This window comes from Pyrgilauda ruficollis, unplaced genomic scaffold (assembly GCF_017590135.1).
Source record: "Pyrgilauda ruficollis isolate IOZ18807 unplaced genomic scaffold, ASM1759013v1 scaffold3, whole genome shotgun sequence".
Taxonomy (NCBI): domain Eukaryota; kingdom Metazoa; phylum Chordata; class Aves; order Passeriformes; family Passeridae; genus Pyrgilauda; species Pyrgilauda ruficollis.
This window is the reverse complement of record NW_024524377.1, coordinates 2,904,330-2,921,937: the sequence shown is the minus strand read 5'-3', so window position 1 is coordinate 2,921,937 and position 17,608 is coordinate 2,904,330. Positions and strand designations below refer to the sequence as shown.

Here is a 17,608-nt window from a genome sequence, read left to right as displayed (position 1 = left end):
AGGGGATCTATTTGATACCAACTTATAAATTGTGCCAGCAGCAGGTGTTGAAAATTATGTAGGGCACAGGGTGCTGTGAATCAGATAAGCTTCTAAATGACTAAAAAAACCAGCAGAGGTCTTTGAAGACAATAAAATGTCAAGTTTACATAGTAAAGAAGAAAATTGCTATGACCAAATGAAAGACAATAACCAGTGGGAGGTACTAGACAAAGCATTCATGTGGTTTTTGACTGATAGAAGAATTAAAAATGGCTGATGTTGCACACACTGACATCTCACAGAGTGAATATGGATTTGAATAAAAAGTGGTAAGAGTAGAAAAGCACGTATGACTTCAGAGCTTTACAGCAACTTTTTTGTAATACAGAATGGCAACAGCAAGCTTTTTTTTCTTGTATGCTTAAAGACATGGAAAAAATAGCCATTTTGTACATATGAAATGGAATATTATTTTCATCCCATGGAAAAATGGGGATGAAAATAATATTCCACTTGATATACACATTCAAAAAGGTTTAGCAAAAGCAGGCACCAAAAGACTAGGAATTTTGCTCAGCATATTGAAAAACAAAGATGACTGACACTGCTGAGTAGAAAACCAATAAATGAAAGACCCAAAATACAGAAAGATGTGAATTATATATTGTTTCCATTCCCCTCAAGGATAAACCTGACGGTTACCTTGGCACAACTTGTTTGCTAACATTATTTTTTATGTCTTATCATTACCTTCTCTAAGCTTCCACTAAAGAATGCAATAGTAGGAAAATGTTAAACAGAGCCTGGAAAGGACTAAACAACAGCAAACATCTGAAACAGAAGTGGTAACCTCCAAATGGTTTCCAACAGGTAAACTGCAATGCTAAAAGAGAGGAATTGGAAGCAATAAAAACAATGTGGAGATTGAGGGGTCGTGCTAAAGGAGATCCTCATTGCTGGTGAAGCTCTGAACCACTCCATAAATTATATTACAAAGCAAACCAAAAACTTTACTGACTTCACTGGCAGAGTCTATAGAGTTCAAATCAAAGAACACAACCATGGAGGGTCTAACTGCTTCTCTTTTGCAATACTGAAACTAACAGAATCAAAGATCAAGAAACTCGAGCTATAAGAACAGCACACAAATTTCCAAGGCAAACTGAACAAGTCTTGGTTGGGCCAAGCCTCTCCCAGTCATCACCATTTTTATAGCTCTGAGAAATCTTCTGGAACATGAAGTGTAAGACACAGCAAAAGCCACTGGGAACCATCAGAGCTGTGAGTTTTCTGTACAAAATTCTGTCCAGACATGGGATGGAAGGCATTAGCTCTTGACACAGGCTGTGAGATTCTTTTTGGGTGTCTCTGAGACAAGGAGACTGATGGCTGGGGAAGATGCTTCCCAAACAGCTAAAGAAATTTTCAAAATTAACAGCTGAGGTGCTTCAAGAGGCATCACTGGTGTAGTAAGTTTATTAGAAATTCAGGTTTTCTGAAGATCCTTCCTCCTTCAGAGCACCTAGCCTTGGCAGGGAATGGGTGCATGGCAGCCAGGGCTACCTCAGACCACATTACCATCCCCTCAATCCACTGAAGTGCCCTCCACTGTGTCCTTGTTTCAGCTCCTCAGTCCAGTAAAGGTCCTGGTGATCAACAAGTGACAACTCTGTGACCTGGTGACACAATGTACAGCTGTACAGAGGGAGTCTCAAACTCCATCTCCTTTTTCTGCTCAATGGAAACATAACCCAACAATATGACAAGATCATATAGTAAAATATACCAACAAAGAAAATTAACTGTCCAAAACACTGCTTTTAGCTGGGAAAACACTAAATGCAAAAGACAGAATAATGCAAAAGAAAACTGAAGATTACAGAGCTCTCCAGCACTGAGCAGAAATTAAATCCTACAAAAGAGTTAAGTGTTTGGGAACAGGTATCATCTCTCTCTTCAGTCACTGATGAATTCAAATGGTACAAAAAAAATCTCAGTATATTCACACAGGAGAAATTCTTCTTTCATGCTTTATTGTGTTTACTGTGTTTTTAGATACAAGCAGTCAAGAAAATTTAGTAATAGGAGCAAAAACGATGCAATAAACATTGCAATTACTGTGGTTCACCTGCTTAAACTTCTGATTAAACTTGTAGACAAGCAGATCAGCAGGGGTAGTAAATTTTCATACACTATCACATTAAATCTTTCATTGGAACAAATTAGTCATTCTTCTTTACTTATATATTATTAATTATGACCATTTATCAATTAGAGTTCTCTTATCTTGCTTCACATGGCACTGGATTTTCTGTTCTGACCCACTTTACATGCACAAAAGCCTCCTTGTAAGAAGCTGATGCATATCTACACACTCTTTAGGAAAATAAGTGGCATTTATATTACCACAGTGTGTTCCACAATATGGAACCTTACAGGAGAAATGAATGCAGGAACTTTTCACGTTTTTCAATCAGCACATACAATCCTGCTGATAAAACTGTATGTGCTTGTACTTTTTCTCCAGCAGATTTTTATGGGGAATCCCACTGCAGCGTCAAGATGCAGTTTAGCATGACTATGATTCTAAAATCCCAAAGCAAAACAAACAGAAAGCCCCAAGTTTTGTAAGTTTCATTCACCATTTTTGAGGAGAAAGAACTGACATCACCCATAAAAAAAACAAGTATCCCAAACTATGAATAGTAGAGGTAGATGTGATAAAACCTACATGGCAGATATTCTTCCATCTCCAGATGTGCAAAAATTCAATTACTTTCATGCACTTTTCTTTACATGGCAGCTATAAACTCTTTATTCCCTGTCCCAAAGGGATCCTCACTGTTGTAGCTTCTGTGAATGGCAGGTGAGGAGGACCTGACACCACCACCAGCTCAGTGACAGTAGGAACAAACAAAAAACGCTTTACACCTCCTGGTAATGACTTCCAACATCTGCCCAGAGCAAGGGTCATTTATTCAGTCTACTTTCAGTCACAATCCAATCAATGAAAAACAATTTGTCCAAATTAACATTCATGATTCCTTCTGACACCAAACCTGTTCACGGTTATGAATGCGTATATGGAAGTATAAAATCTCCAACAGATACTGACAGCATTTACAGTTCAGTACTGGCCAAATGGGTGTATAAGAAATCCAATTTAGTAATTACCACTTTAAATATGATACCATTTACACCATATGCATAAAAAAATCATTAAATCTTATTTAATTTTCACTTGCATGCCATCTATATGTAAATAATTATTATTTAATTAATCAATCAAATAAACTATTTCATAATAAGAAATATAAAAAATAAGGAAATATTACAAATAAGAAGAAAATGTCACTAATAATAAAATATAAAATATAAGAAATATTAAAATTATAATAATTATAAAAATTAATAAGAAATATAGAAATATTTCATTAAAAGACTGACACTGATACTGGAGCTGATAACCCACTCATCCCAACAAAAGTCTGTTTATCAACTGAACTTTATTTTTTTTTCAATACCCAAGATAAATAAAAATTATTTTTAAGTGAGTCAGAATAGAGGTCAGTAATCTGCAGGAAATATGGAAAGCTCTGAAGCATAAATGTAAATTCTGAATCCACCTGGAATTTCTTACTACACTCTGTCCCAGCTACAACAACGACCAAGAGCTGAAGGTGCATGTGAGAAAAAGTCCATTTGAAGCAATATTTTTATAAGATTCAGTGATCAGCAATTCACTGATTTTTTTAAAGAATTTTTCCATATGCTACCATTCTTTTTATTTTTCTGATAGATGTTTTTGAACATTCTAAAAATTTCATATTTACAAACTGTAACAAATAGAATATTTTTCTTTCAATCAATTTAATACATGTAAGATGAGCAGACATCTGAAAATCCAAATCCTCAATCATCAATTTTAACCCAAAGAAGTCTTCCCAAAGTGCCAGGCAATCCAACAAACTAAGAATATTGTGAACTAAGTAGGAGGAATTGAGCAGAGGAAACACGTCATGGATAATTCTGTGTAATAAACAGTGTAAAAGCTCCTTCCCCTTTCAAAATTCTTTACACGGGACTATAGTAAATACAAGCCACCAATTTGTTACCTTCATTCCTCTCACTCTCTCTCTCTCTATATATATATATATGCAAATCTACAATTGAGAATATCCTTGTAATAGAGATTGCAAACTGTTCAACTGAACATAAAGAACTTTTTATGGACAACACAGTTTGACTTGTGGATGTACTGTATGTATTATTTACATAAAACCAACAATAACATCCCTAAGCTTCTTATATTTCATTATTAATTAGCTTTGAATAATTTAAAAATATATTATCATTGGACTTACCCATAATGGTTAAAGCTGTGGCTTTTGTTAAGTCTTCTTTCATTGATTCAATTATTTCGAGATTACCACCATCCAAATTGCATCTGCTTATGGTTCCATTTCCTGAACTGATCCAGTAAAGCTTGTTCTCCCCATAATCTATTGATAAACCTGTAATTAATGCATACAACTTTAACTGTGGCTTTAATGCATGATATACATTTCTTGTTAAGCTGTTTTCATTATGAAAGCTCATTTAAGGAATATAATGTATATATAATATAATATATATACACACACAACTATGTTATCTATTCACTCATCTACTTACACAAAAAAAAAAAAAAAAGAGAGAAAACTGAATTTCCAATGAAAGAAACAGGCTTTTGGAAAGATTAGTGCCATTTATTTCTTTCATCAGTTACCAAAACCAGTGACAGACTGATGAAAAGCATTATCTGGCAATGAAGAATTACTTGAATAAGCTGAGGTCCTAAGCAAGGTTATTAACAACTTGTAAATGCAAACCAGAAGCCATCATTTATATTTTAAAATTATGAATACAGAGACGTGGTAAACAAGGTACTTTTTGTGATTCAGAACTATAAAAAGTCAGTTCTCTCCCTGCTTAGGATGATGAAATACCAAAATCTAATCCAAACTCCTGATAAATTTATAGTATTACTTTTCATTTTGATTCATAGTGAACTGACCTCATAATCAGTTCTTTGGAGCTTGAAGCAAGAGAACTGTCAACATAAAGATACTTGCAAAATAAGCTACTAAATGAATAAAGTATAGAGTTTTCTGAAAGTAAGAGTAAAGAACAAGGAGATAATGTATTTCAGACTGCTGTAATCCTTTAAAAATGTTCCAGTGGTAGCAGGAGATTTTCCACAGTGAAATATTCTTGGCATGGCAACAATACCCGCCATAACAATTTGCTTCGGTGCTCCAGCTTTCCCAGAACTCATGCTAAGTATCTAGCAGCAAGTTGCCAAAAAATAGTGTGTTTCACTGCATGGGTCAAGCTCTGGATATTGTACTGTAGTCTTTTCCATCCTGGGGAAAGCTGCTTTGGAAACCCTGACAGGAGAGAGCAGTGCCATGAGCTGCAGCCCTTACAGCTGCCATCGTGTCACTACTTCTCCATGCACATTTGACGCGGCAGGCCAAAAGGTGTCTGCTTTCTGAGCTCCTAAAAAACACCTTCCCAGTCCCTTTGCAGGAACTGATATTTCCTTCCACCTCTCTGGAAGTGTTTCACCCAGGAGGAAACATCACACGCTGGGGGGAGGATCTGGAGCAGTGCCTTCAGGAGGGACTCATCTCTCGGTTCACATCCTCGCGTTTGCACAACCAGCTTCCCTCTGAGCACAGAGCGCCAGGGATCCTGGACACGGGCACAGCACAGGGAATTCCCAGCACAGGGAACTTCCCTGGGAATATCAGTGTGGGTAAACGGGGAAAACACCAGCAGGAAGGTTTCCCTGCTTCGAGATGTGCAGCTTTTGGGATCTGCCACAGGTCTTGCCCGTGAGCAGCTGCCCACAGACTGCCCCTGGACGGGATCTGTTTGTGAGGCGCTGCCAATACCAGCTGAGCAGTAAGTACAGCCCTGTCCTGTCTGCTTTCATACTTCAGATATCCAACTGGTGCTTCTTCACACAGGCATTCCACCTACACAGCACCAACTGACATGAAATACATTCCTGTCTCCTTCTACACAATTCTAGCACATTATTCTCCCACAAATACTTTCCACCTATTACCAACATTTGCAAAAACACATTATTTCTAATGTAGCCAGAGCATATTTAATCAGATTTTTTTCAGGAATTGTCCTGCTTTACTAATGAAAACAAGTGTTTATTGGCCATAAGCATCACAGATATTCATGATGAATTCAAGTGTGACTGGCTTAAATCTGCTAAAGTGAATCTGAACATGAGGACTGGAAAACATTGGTCTCAGAGAACTCAAATGAGCAAATGATTTGCCCAACAAAGTATAAAATTAAGCATGAATTCTGAATTCCTAAGAATTCAGATTGTTGGCACTCTAACAACCAGTTCTTTTATCAACAAATATATGTGTTAGCACTGGTGACTTTTAGAACTGCAGAATGGACCAGCTAAACATAACTAGTTTGTACTAGTTAAGATAAAAATAAATTATACTATCTGTCATTCTCAGAGTATAATTCCCAAAATTTCCATACTAAAAATACTCTTGGTAATAATATAAAATACTGTAATTGAAAAATTGTCTCCTTGTTTTGATGGAGCTCAAATAGGAAAAATAAATCCATCACCATAATTCAGGTCACAGACTGGAAAACTCCCTCATTTTTTAAGTTCTGAAATTTTACACCAAGAAAACTGAACAGCCCATCAATTACCAGGATATCCAACTCTAATAAAACAGATATTTGTCTTTTTCAGCAATCTACTGAGAACTCCCCAAACACTCAAAATTAGCACTGCATGAACTAGAGCTTCAGTTAAGGGAAAAGACAGTTTTCTTAAAGCACAAATGAAATATTAAATTAAGGTTTTAAGACTGCTACTTCCTAAATCTTTAGAAGAGTTTTGTTGTTCTTAGCATGGGACTGTCTTATGCTAATGGTAAAAAAACCAACCAAACAACAATAACAACAAAAAAAAACCCCAAAAAACAAACCACAAAAAAACCCAAAACAAACCAAAAACATTTAAACCATTGAAACTGGCATTTTGCTTATATTTTAATTCAGAGTTTGATATTGAAAACCCTAAGCACTGCAATTTAGGACCTTGTGACCTCTGATCACAAAATATTCAGTGCAAAGTATTGCCCACAACTGTCCTTAATCTTGCTCTAATGTTATAATAAGTGCTTTTTCTTCACCTTAAAATTAGTTGGTTTACCACTCTTTTCTCTCCAGATAAAAAGGTAATTGTCTCTTCAAGTGGATAGACAGATAATCTTATCAACAGTAAAACAGTTATCAAGTAATTTCTACAAAATTACATTGAATTTAAATGTAAAATGTATGTCATGTTGCTCTTATGTCAAATTTATTGAATTCTTTAAATCACTTTCAGTTCTGCTTGCTTAATGCATTCAGTTTTAAAAAAATAAACATTTTAAAATCACTTTACTGGTGGGCCACTAACAAGGCAGCAACAATTGTCATAACCACTTTAACTCCCTAAAAATGAAATTATCTACCAAGAGAGACTTAAACAAAACCAAAAAATATACATGGAAAGAGCTTTTTTTCTTTTTTTAATGCCATAATTTATCATCAACTATGTGAATCCCCAAATAACAAAACAGGCTAAGTCATGATATGAAATGGATGCTTCAACTGTGGCTTTTTTCTCGGTGTGAAAAGTTAAGGGCCAGTTTATATTTTGATTATGCAGCTGGGATTCTGGCCAGGAAGGATCCACATTTGCAGTCAAAGCATCCTCTCACAAATATCCACAACTTATTAAAACCCTGACCTCCACATTTTTGTACCCATGATGTCACAAAAATTGATAAATACAGATGGGGTCTCCTTGAGTCTACTGTAGTCCTAGAAGTCAATAATTCTCCACTAAATCTACAGTGGATTTCAGTTACAAAGGGCCAAAAACATCTTAAATTGTGAAACACAACAGTAACACAAGTGTTGTTCATATCTTTATGTCTGTTCTTATCACTGTAGATGAAAAACGTCATTGTACATTTAAACAGGAGTTCAAGATAATGTCCATAACAAATCACTCTCAGTTAAAAAAGAAACAGGAAAAAAGGTATTTACCAACAGGATCTTTTTGATTCTGAAAGAGTATTTTGCTGTTGCTGCCATCCATGTTTGCCATGTTGATTGTGTTGCCATCCGTCCAGTACAGCTTCCTGAAGAGGAGAATTTACATATTTACAATATTGCTTTGTGCACACAGTGATTCCAAGAAGTCAGTAGTGGAAACATTCATCAGTTTACCAGACAAAGTGCACAACTAATAAATAATAAATAAAATAATAGTTACATTATTTAATCAGCATCTTTCTAAAGGAAGTATTCAGTCAAGATATTTTCAGTAAAATTTTAAAATTCATTATTTTAAATTTGAAGGAAAGCAGAATGGCCAAACCTAAAATACAAATGAAGAGCCACCTTCTGATGAGGCTTACTGCAGTTTATTTATCACAACCATGGATACCTTACCCTTTTACTGGGTGAACTGCAAGACACTGGGGTTTGTCAATTCCATGGATGATTGAGGTTTTCAAGGAACCATCCAAATGTGCCACGTTAATTTGGGTTTCATCAAATTCTGAGCTAATCCAATATAAATTACGGGATATCCAATCCACTGCAAGACCTCTGATACTCTGAATATCTGCAAAAAGGGAAAGCAGTTTGTTTGATTTTCTTTCTGGATTATTGTCAGTGTTAGGGATAAAAATAAAAAAAAAAGATTAATTTATTTTACAATTTGTTAACAACCCTGTGCAATATTCTATTGAGATGGATTTATTAACTAGTTGCCAAGAATTAATAATCTTTATGTTTCTTCCTAGGCCTGCTACACTAACAATAAGAACATGAAAATCACACTGAATATTCACAGCATGAAACCTATTGTCCCAAAAAAATTAATCAGAAATGCTGAACTTCTGCATTGTATACTTCTACTACAGAAGGCATTTATTGCTCAGTGGCATTCTAAACCAATGCTACGCTGAAATTTAAAAGCCTCCTTCCTTCTTCAGCTCCACCAGGGCTCAGTGCAGAGGATCTGGATTAAAACCACTGGTCTATAGCATAGGTCTGTAGCTCGTAAGTACTTGTGACACTGGAGAAGTTCACTGGTTTTACTTTTGAAGGCTTTGAAGACTTCAAGTTACTCCCCTGCCTTCTTCAATATGGCAAAACATCTGTCAGCCAATGGGAAGCAGGGAATGACGTCTTTATTTTGCTTTCTTGCTGTTCATAGCTTTTACTTTTTGTATTAATTTGTTTTTTATAAGATACACAAGACTTTTCTCACTTTTACCCTTCTGATTCTCTTCCCCATGAAGGAGCAGCTCATGAGGGGCTGGGAGTCACAGCACCATTATTACCTGAGGCAGCAAAACAGGAATATGATATGAGTGATTTGGTAACTTGATGGTCTTCCTTAGCAAGGTATTTAAATAAATGTCAATCTGTGTTAAAATCTGCCTGAAATACTGGGTGTAAAGTCACTGCCCCATTTCTAGGTACCAACACACCCCTCTGCCCTGAGTTAATAGTGGTTGGCATCTTTGTGGAGAAGGGAACAGGGCAAGGGTGATTGAATGATTCATTATAGTTGATCATTTATACACATCTCCTGTCAACTCAACATGGTAATTTGCCCTGACAGGACTATTGCCCTTGACAAACTGACATGGAAGTGGCTGAGGACTGCTTTACATGTCCATAAGGCTGAGCAGTGATTGGGCATTAGGAAGTTTGCCAACATCACAGAATGCAGCCAAGGACACCAAACACACAGTCCTTGACCCATTTTAAATTGCTCCCCTGCCCTTCTGGATTTTTTTTTGTTTGTTTGTAGGAACTAGTAAATAAGATTTTCATACTCTGAAAAAGATTTAAGCATGACTTGGCATCTTTGTGACACTGGCATAAGACTTCACCCAAAGAGACTCCCACCAGGATGTGCTCACAAAGCTTGTTATGTTCTTATAAGTATAAAAACACAACTGTAAGCAAATGAGATAGTTTACACATAATAAACAGTCCTTACAATGTTTTGATGTGCCAGAACATTGTAATTTTCTCAAATTTATGATAAAAAAGTTACATCTGGAACTAAAACCAAAAAAAAAATATCAAATCAAAACAAACCAAACCACAAAAACCTCTACCACAGAAGCTACCATAATAAAAGGAACATGAAAGAACAGTATATTTCTTTTGGTTTCATTAGGTTCCATGACAAGTTCAGTGGTTTTTCAATAATAAACAACTTTTTTATTCTACTACTTTTTGAAAAAAAGCAAGCAACAAGTCCCTCTGTTGAGCACCTGAATACCTGATATAAAAATCTCTGAGGCAGTCTAAGCCTTGCTCTCATTACTGGGACTGAAAAACATATCTGATTGTTAATAAAGTTGTCTCTGAAATAGCAGGGGAAAAGAAAAAGTAGCCATACAAAATAAATTAATTCATAGTCTACAAAATGGGAAAATTGCCATATTTGTCCAAACATTTCCCAAAATGTGCTTACACAGAAGTAATTTCTTCTAAAGTGACACAAGGGGCAGAGCTTGAACTATCTATTTCCTGAAGTCTCCAGATAATCAACTATATGATTTATTTGTTCTCCAAGTCAGAGAAGGTCTGATCTTACACAACTGAGCTATTTCTTTTCCCTTCTTCCCCACCAAATATTCATTTAACTGTTGGGGAACCAGAGTTAGCAAAATTTGCTTTCACATAGTCAGTTTCTTTTATTTTCAAGCAGGTAGGTACATTACAAGGTAGAACAACAAGTGCTGCCAGGAGAGGAACTGACAGTGGTTGGAAACAAAAACCAAATGTTACCAAGGACAAAAAATAGTTTTCACTTCAGTACCAGGGCTACTGAAATAGTGTTGAAGCAATCAGATATAGACTTTTTATTTATTAAGTTTCTGTGTTTATGTACATATTCTGTACAGAAAAAAACCACATTACAACAGTATCACCAAAATTACCAGACTGCCATGTTGTGGTTTCACCAGTGGCCCCAAAGCTGAGAGATTTACATGGTCTGGAAAGAGACAATAACCCTGACAGAGCCAATTGCATTGCTAGGTCAACATAGGTAACCAAAGGACATTCCAGTGCAAAGCTGTGTCAGGATACTGGGCTTCTCCTGCTTTTTATCTTTATTCTTTCTACCTTCAAGACATTAATATCCTTTTTTTTTACTACACATTTCAATCTTGCACAAAATCAATGCAAAATTACATCCCGATTTGTTTACATAAAATTGAATTATCAATCAATAAAGTGAACTAGTATCCTAAAGAAAATTCTGCTTGCTTATTGTTTAGATCAATTATCCAATACCAGGGCAAGTTACACATATCAACAACCTGCATGTTCCTATTTTAGCATGCTCATTTCACTAGAAGGAATTATTTTTACTTCAATGCTGTGCTGTTTACCTCTTGAAATGATGGTTTCTAAACCAGTCCCGTTGATGAAGGCACGTTTGATGGTCTGTGTTTTCACATCAGTCCAGTATAAACGCTCCTCAACAGCATCAAAATCTATGACTGTCACATCATCAATGTCAGGAACAGTGAAGGCTGTGATGAAGTTGAAATATGGGTTCTCTATGTCCACCCCTCTTATTTCTGAACGCCTTGCATAAAGAAGAAACTTCTTTCTTTCTGTTAGAAAAAGGGAAAATGTCATTCCTCATCCTCTTCACAACATCTCTAACAGAAATGGATGTCATTCATTTGAGAGCACTTTACAAATGTGTAGATGACATTTATATTTGTGATTAAACATCTCCAGGAAACCTGAAGCCTAGTGACACTTGAGAAATAATGTTACAGAGCATAAAAATCACAGGAAAAAATATAAGAATTTTGTATATTGGATATTATTGCCACACCTCTAAATCAATCAATCTTATAAATGTGAAAGAAAAAAACATTGAAAATGTTATTTTAAACATTTCACCCTCTTTAGCCCACTCAAACAAATCCTGTTTCACCTGCACATCGTAAGAGAGATTAGCATTTGGTATCTCAGGGTATCAGATTCACTGTGAAAGGGAAGTTTTGCAAACAGCAAGTGTGTGTGTGTGAAGAGCAAACAGCGGGAACAAAAAGGGCAAATTGGTTGTTTTAATCTGCACCTCCACTAGTGAAAAAGGATGATAAATTAAAGGCAAAGCAGAGCTCTTTTTAATCTCAAAACTCTGAATGATTGGAGCAAGTGCTTGCAAATGAACAGTGAGACTAACTTTTACTGCAATATCCCTGACATGCCAAAATATTATTTTCTTTTCTGTTTCTTGAATGTTATTAATCAACAGTAAAAAGGATAATTCAGTACAAGGTTTTATAGAAAATACACACAATTATTTGATATTTCAAGGGCTTTTAGAGCTGAAAAGTGTGTATTGCATTTTTTTTTTAATAAAACTCCCCTGCAAGGATGCACTCCTAATATTTACTCTTTGTTTTTTAATCCTTGAAAATGAAACTAAGACAACTCCAGAGCAGGTAGAGATTTAAGGTATTAAGAATCTTTTTGTTATTCAGCTTACCTGACTCAGAATGTTGGGAGGATGCACGTTTCAGTATAAAGCTTTCTGTTTTGCAGAGATAAATTTTATGAACACATCACACTCACCAGCAGCACAAAGGAACAGCTGTGGCAGCAAATATCAAAGCACCACAGACCTCAACTATTAGAATAAGTCATCGATTCTCAAAAAGCAGCTTCTCTTTAAAACACACCATTAAAAAGCACTGTACAGATTTTATTTTTAACATTTATTTGTCCATTGATTCTAAAATCAATGCGAGTGCCAGGCTGTGGGAGGAAAACTTACCATAACATGTTTTTTTGTCTGAAGAGAGTTTCATCAGGTGTGGACAGGCACAGGCAGCACTTCTGTTGTGATTGATCAGACACATGTGAGAGCAGGGACCCCTGCCCTCGTTGGCAGCACATGGGTTGGGAGCTAAAACAGAATCATTGAAACACACAACATGTAAAAACACTTGTTAAAAATCAAGGTTTGTCAAACAGCTGGGAGAAGGCAAAAATTCTCTCTGAAGACAAACCCAGACTAAGTGATTAACTGAGCTTGTGCGCTAATCATTTTTTATAGGCTAATATTCAACTCTAGTCCAAGAATATATATATATATCTATAAAATACATATTCACCCCATAGCAATACCTTTAGATATATCTATATATATCTATATATATTTTGTTGTTGTTGTTTTGTTTGTACAGCCACAGTTTATAATTGCAACTTTAGGAAGCAACTGGATATAATTTTCCCAGGGAGATATTAATTTTGCAGCCTTTTCGTAAGATTTAAATCATACACACCTAATCAAGACACGTGGGATTAAAAAAATGTCCATATGATGTGGACCAGAAAAACAGATTTAATTGTGTGAAAGCAATAGTCAAAGCTTAGATTATGAGATGAACTATGGCAAATTCAATTTTCTTCTTAATTTGATTTCCCTACTAGAATATTAGTCGGAAATCTAACACAGAAAGAGAATCTGAAAGGGGAAAAAACCCAAAAAAAAACCAACAAAACTGCAGCAAAGCATTTCTACTTTTCTCAAAAAAAACCTCTCCCAAGTGTAGGTTTTCACAAGTTGCTTCCCATAGCTCACTGATTGAATAAGATGTGCTAAAATTGCTTTAAAGAGCAGGGGGAAAGCTGACCAGAGAGGACCCCCTTAGTCTTACAAAACCTGGAAATTGATCTTATTGTCTTCATTCCTTGTTATAAACCCCAAAGCTCCAGAGCACTTCTGAAGAGACATTTCAAGCATAAACAGAAAGTAATGTTGATTCTTCCTTTTGTTAAAAAAAAAAACCAAACCTTTGAAAATGATTATGAGATGAACTATGGCAAATTCAATTTTCTTCTTAATTTGATTTCCCTACTAGAATATTAGTCGGAAATCTAACACAGAAAGAGAATCTGAAAGGGAAAAAAAACCCAAAAAAAACAACAAAACCACAGCAAAGCATTTCTACTTTTCTCAAAAAAAACCTCTCCTAAGTGTAGGTTTTCACAAGTTGCTTCCTATAGCTCACTGATTGAATAAGATGTGCTAAAATTGCTTTAAAGAGCAGGGGGAAAGCTGACCAGAGAGGACCCCCTTAGTCTTACAAAACCTGGAAATTGTTCTTATCATCTTCATTCCTTGTTATAAACCCCAAAGCTCCAGAGCACTTCTGAAGAGACATTTCAAGCATAAACAGAAAGTAATGTTGATTCTTCCTTTTGTTAAAAAAAAAACCAAACCTTTGAAAATGAACATTTATGAAAAGGGAAGTGGGATTGACTGACTCAAAGACAAACTTATAATTAACAAAACCAATTAGTGTAGAATATATTCCTCTAACGTTGTGCTAGGCTGCAGTACAAGTAATTAGATAACCACAGCAATCCAATGTCTGAATTTCCTTAAAAAATAAATTTAGCTCAAACTCAAGCACTACAATTTAAGGACAAAGTTTGCTTCATTGAACCATTCTTTTTTTCTACTAGTGCATGCTTCCTTAAATTTATCCAGCAGTTCCTGCATCCTTTAACTACATACTTGTCTAACCAGTACTGTGGGAAGAAAGAAACTTTCAAAATCTTGGAAAAAGGTTAATTGTAGTCATGATTCTATTAAAAAAAAAAACCAAACCAAAACAAAAATGACAAAACAAACAAACAAAACCCCATACTCACAAAACAGGCTTTTACTGTTTTCTATAAAATCATCCCATTTGCCCCTTTTAAGCACTGTCAGCACTGGAGGCCACTCAGCCTTTCCCATGAACTAAAAATTAAGAATATTTATTTAACATCACTTTTATCAATAGGAACACAGAGAAAATCTGGATGATCTCTTGCAAAATTCACAATTTCATGTGGAAGACAAAAATATTGTGATGTTGAAGAAAAGACACTGAAGTTAACAAGGCTCAGGGAGCCTTCCCAATTATGAATACACTATTAGTGTATTCACTAATACAGTGAATTAGTGAAGTCATCTATCCCTATGAAATGTACATCAGGAACACAACACAATTTAGAGTTTTGAAAATATTGTGAAGGAGATCACAGAATCATTTATGTTGTAAGAGATCACAGGAAAGCAGCTAGAGATTCAACCTCCTCCAGCTTTTTGGCATTTTTTCCACAGGTGCTGCAAGACTGTAAAAATCTAGTTCTGTTTTTTTGCAGAGAAGCATTTTCTTTCATTTATTTGCCAATACAGAGTGGTAATTTCTGTGGAATTTCAACCTCTCTGTATGCATACAACCGTCTGTGACAAGGATTTACTTTGAGCCGAAGAATAATTAATCCCTGTATTGTCTTTCCATGCTAGTAGTGCTTTACAGAATGGAATTTAAAAAGAAAAACAGAAGAAAAAAATTAAAATAATCATTAACCAACATGTCTTTTAAGAGAGTGTTATAGTTCAAGTGTGCTCCAAGCATCCAGCAAGAGGAGTCAGTGCAATTTGTGTCCTGTTCACATCACAGCTCCCTCCATATTGCACAGAACACAAAGTTGGTGGGAAAAGAAGTGTTATAAAGCAGATGTGTTTGTTTCCACATGAGTGAACAACTCTAGGAGCAAAGTACCATCATCTAAACATTACTTCTAGCAACACATGTTTATAGGTTCCTTTCATATTCATGGAATAACAGCTAAGCCTGCTCTTTATTTCCTAATAAAAACTAATTCTCCTGAGGGCACACTGTTATTGCTCTAACTCTCAAAAATTTGGCTTTTTTATTTTCTTGTGCTCATTCTAACACTTCTATTTCTATTGTGAATAACCTCATAAGCATTTGTTACTCACCTTTTCTCTGCCATTTATGATTTCACAAACTGCCACCATACAGAAGCCTGTCTATAAATGGTATTTCCAGCAGCATCAGCCAACCTGTCCCCAGAGCAAAACCTGTCCCATCCTCTCGATCAGCCTGTCAGGCTTTCTTGATGTGCTGTATATGATCTGTATACAGTATTCCAGCTGTGGGAGTGATATGGATTTATACAGCATCACAGTTCACTCCCTGTGCTGCTTTATTCCTTTCCTAATCATTTCCACCAATCTATTTTCCTTTTGATCACAGCAAGCCACAGAACTGGCATTTTCCCTGACTGGACAGCCTTTTTCATGATTTGATTGATTTCCAGTGCTGATTGCTTGTCAATCTGTTTGTCTCACAGTGCTGTGCACAGGTGTACATGTCAGTGTTGTCACATTGCTTCTTGACTGCTCTCTAAAACTTTATTTAAACAAAATACGTATTTTTCTTGACCAGAAACCCTTATAAACAGCCCCCTCAAACATTCCATCACCAGCTGACAAATGAAAACTTACTCTGACAGCCTCTCAATATGCATCTCCTATGGCCAATTTATGCCCTGCATTAACTTCCTAGTGAGCTTGTCCCTTCATGGCATCTGATTTTAGCAAGACAAAGTTTGATCTTACACTTTAACAGTGCAAAAATGTTTGAATTCTGCCTAAACCTTCAAATGTCTGCACTACAGTCACATCAAAAGGTGCTTTCAGATTGCTGGCAATTGATTCCCACTCCTATTTAAAACCAATTACAGATCAAATCCTCTGCTCACTGTCAATACCTCCAATAGAATTGCTTTTCCTAAGGCCAAAGTACTCAGCCAAGTTAAATCTTTGTACTGCCTGATTACATCTGGTGATTTTAACAGCAATCTTTGAAATTTGCAGGTTAGGATTGATCAGATGTGTAAATTCTAAAGTCAATATTTATTTCCTCTAATCACTCTGTTTCAGTTTTTAATCATTCATTTCAAAAATGAGTCAGTAGAAAAATTTACATATTCACCATGAAACTGAATGAACAGGAATACTCATAGAACAAAGCACAATTCTTGATAAAGCTTTGAAAAAACATGTTATTATATATATAAAAATATAAGTAAAATAGTAATATACATTTTTTGCATTATTTATAATACAGATACCAAACTTTCTGCTCATTTTGAAGTAAAAAGAGCATATACAAGGTTGAGATATGATCTCAAAGTAATAAATTTTTTTAGTTCTCCCCATTTTCAGCTACATTTCTGTAAGATTTTATTATTTCAAACAGCTGGCAGTCTGGGCCTCAATAGACTATTGTAATAAGATAGTGCTATGAAGTTAAATGTTCTTCATTTTATTAATTACAAAAGAGCCCAGTGGCACCAATATGCTATATTTCTTATTGTACTGTTTGTCCTGATTTCTAAATAAAAATTTAATCTGCAGAAAGAAAAATAATGCCATAGCCATGTTTGGTTTTTAATTTTAATTCAAATTAGTACCTTGGAGAAATGGAAAAAATAATAAAGGAGAAGTGTGAGAAATGCACAGAATTGTGTTTTCAAGCTGTGATCCTTCCAATGCTCTATATTTACCCCTCTTATCACCATCCTCAGTAGTGCACTGCTATAACTTCTCATGAATAAAATAGACCTTGTTCTTTAGAAGAGGTGTATTTTTAAAAGACAATGATCG

At 35.5% G+C, this 17,608-nt stretch overlaps 1 protein-coding gene across 1 annotated transcript in view; it reads right to left on the bottom strand.

Moving 5' to 3' along the window:
• The window catches only part of LRP1B (LDL receptor related protein 1B), a 288,470-nt gene that overhangs the window by 152,068 nt on the left and 118,794 nt on the right, over positions 1-17,608 (bottom strand). Inside the window, exons 25-29 of the mRNA XM_041473230.1 lie at positions 12,908-13,039; positions 11,502-11,729; positions 8,527-8,701; positions 8,119-8,213; positions 4,347-4,496 (exon numbers count right to left, since the gene is read on the bottom strand). Coding sequence (XP_041329164.1) covers positions 4,347-4,496; positions 8,119-8,213; positions 8,527-8,701; positions 11,502-11,729; positions 12,908-13,039 — 780 coding nt within the window. The remainder of the gene's footprint in view (positions 1-4,346; positions 4,497-8,118; positions 8,214-8,526; positions 8,702-11,501; positions 11,730-12,907; positions 13,040-17,608) is intronic.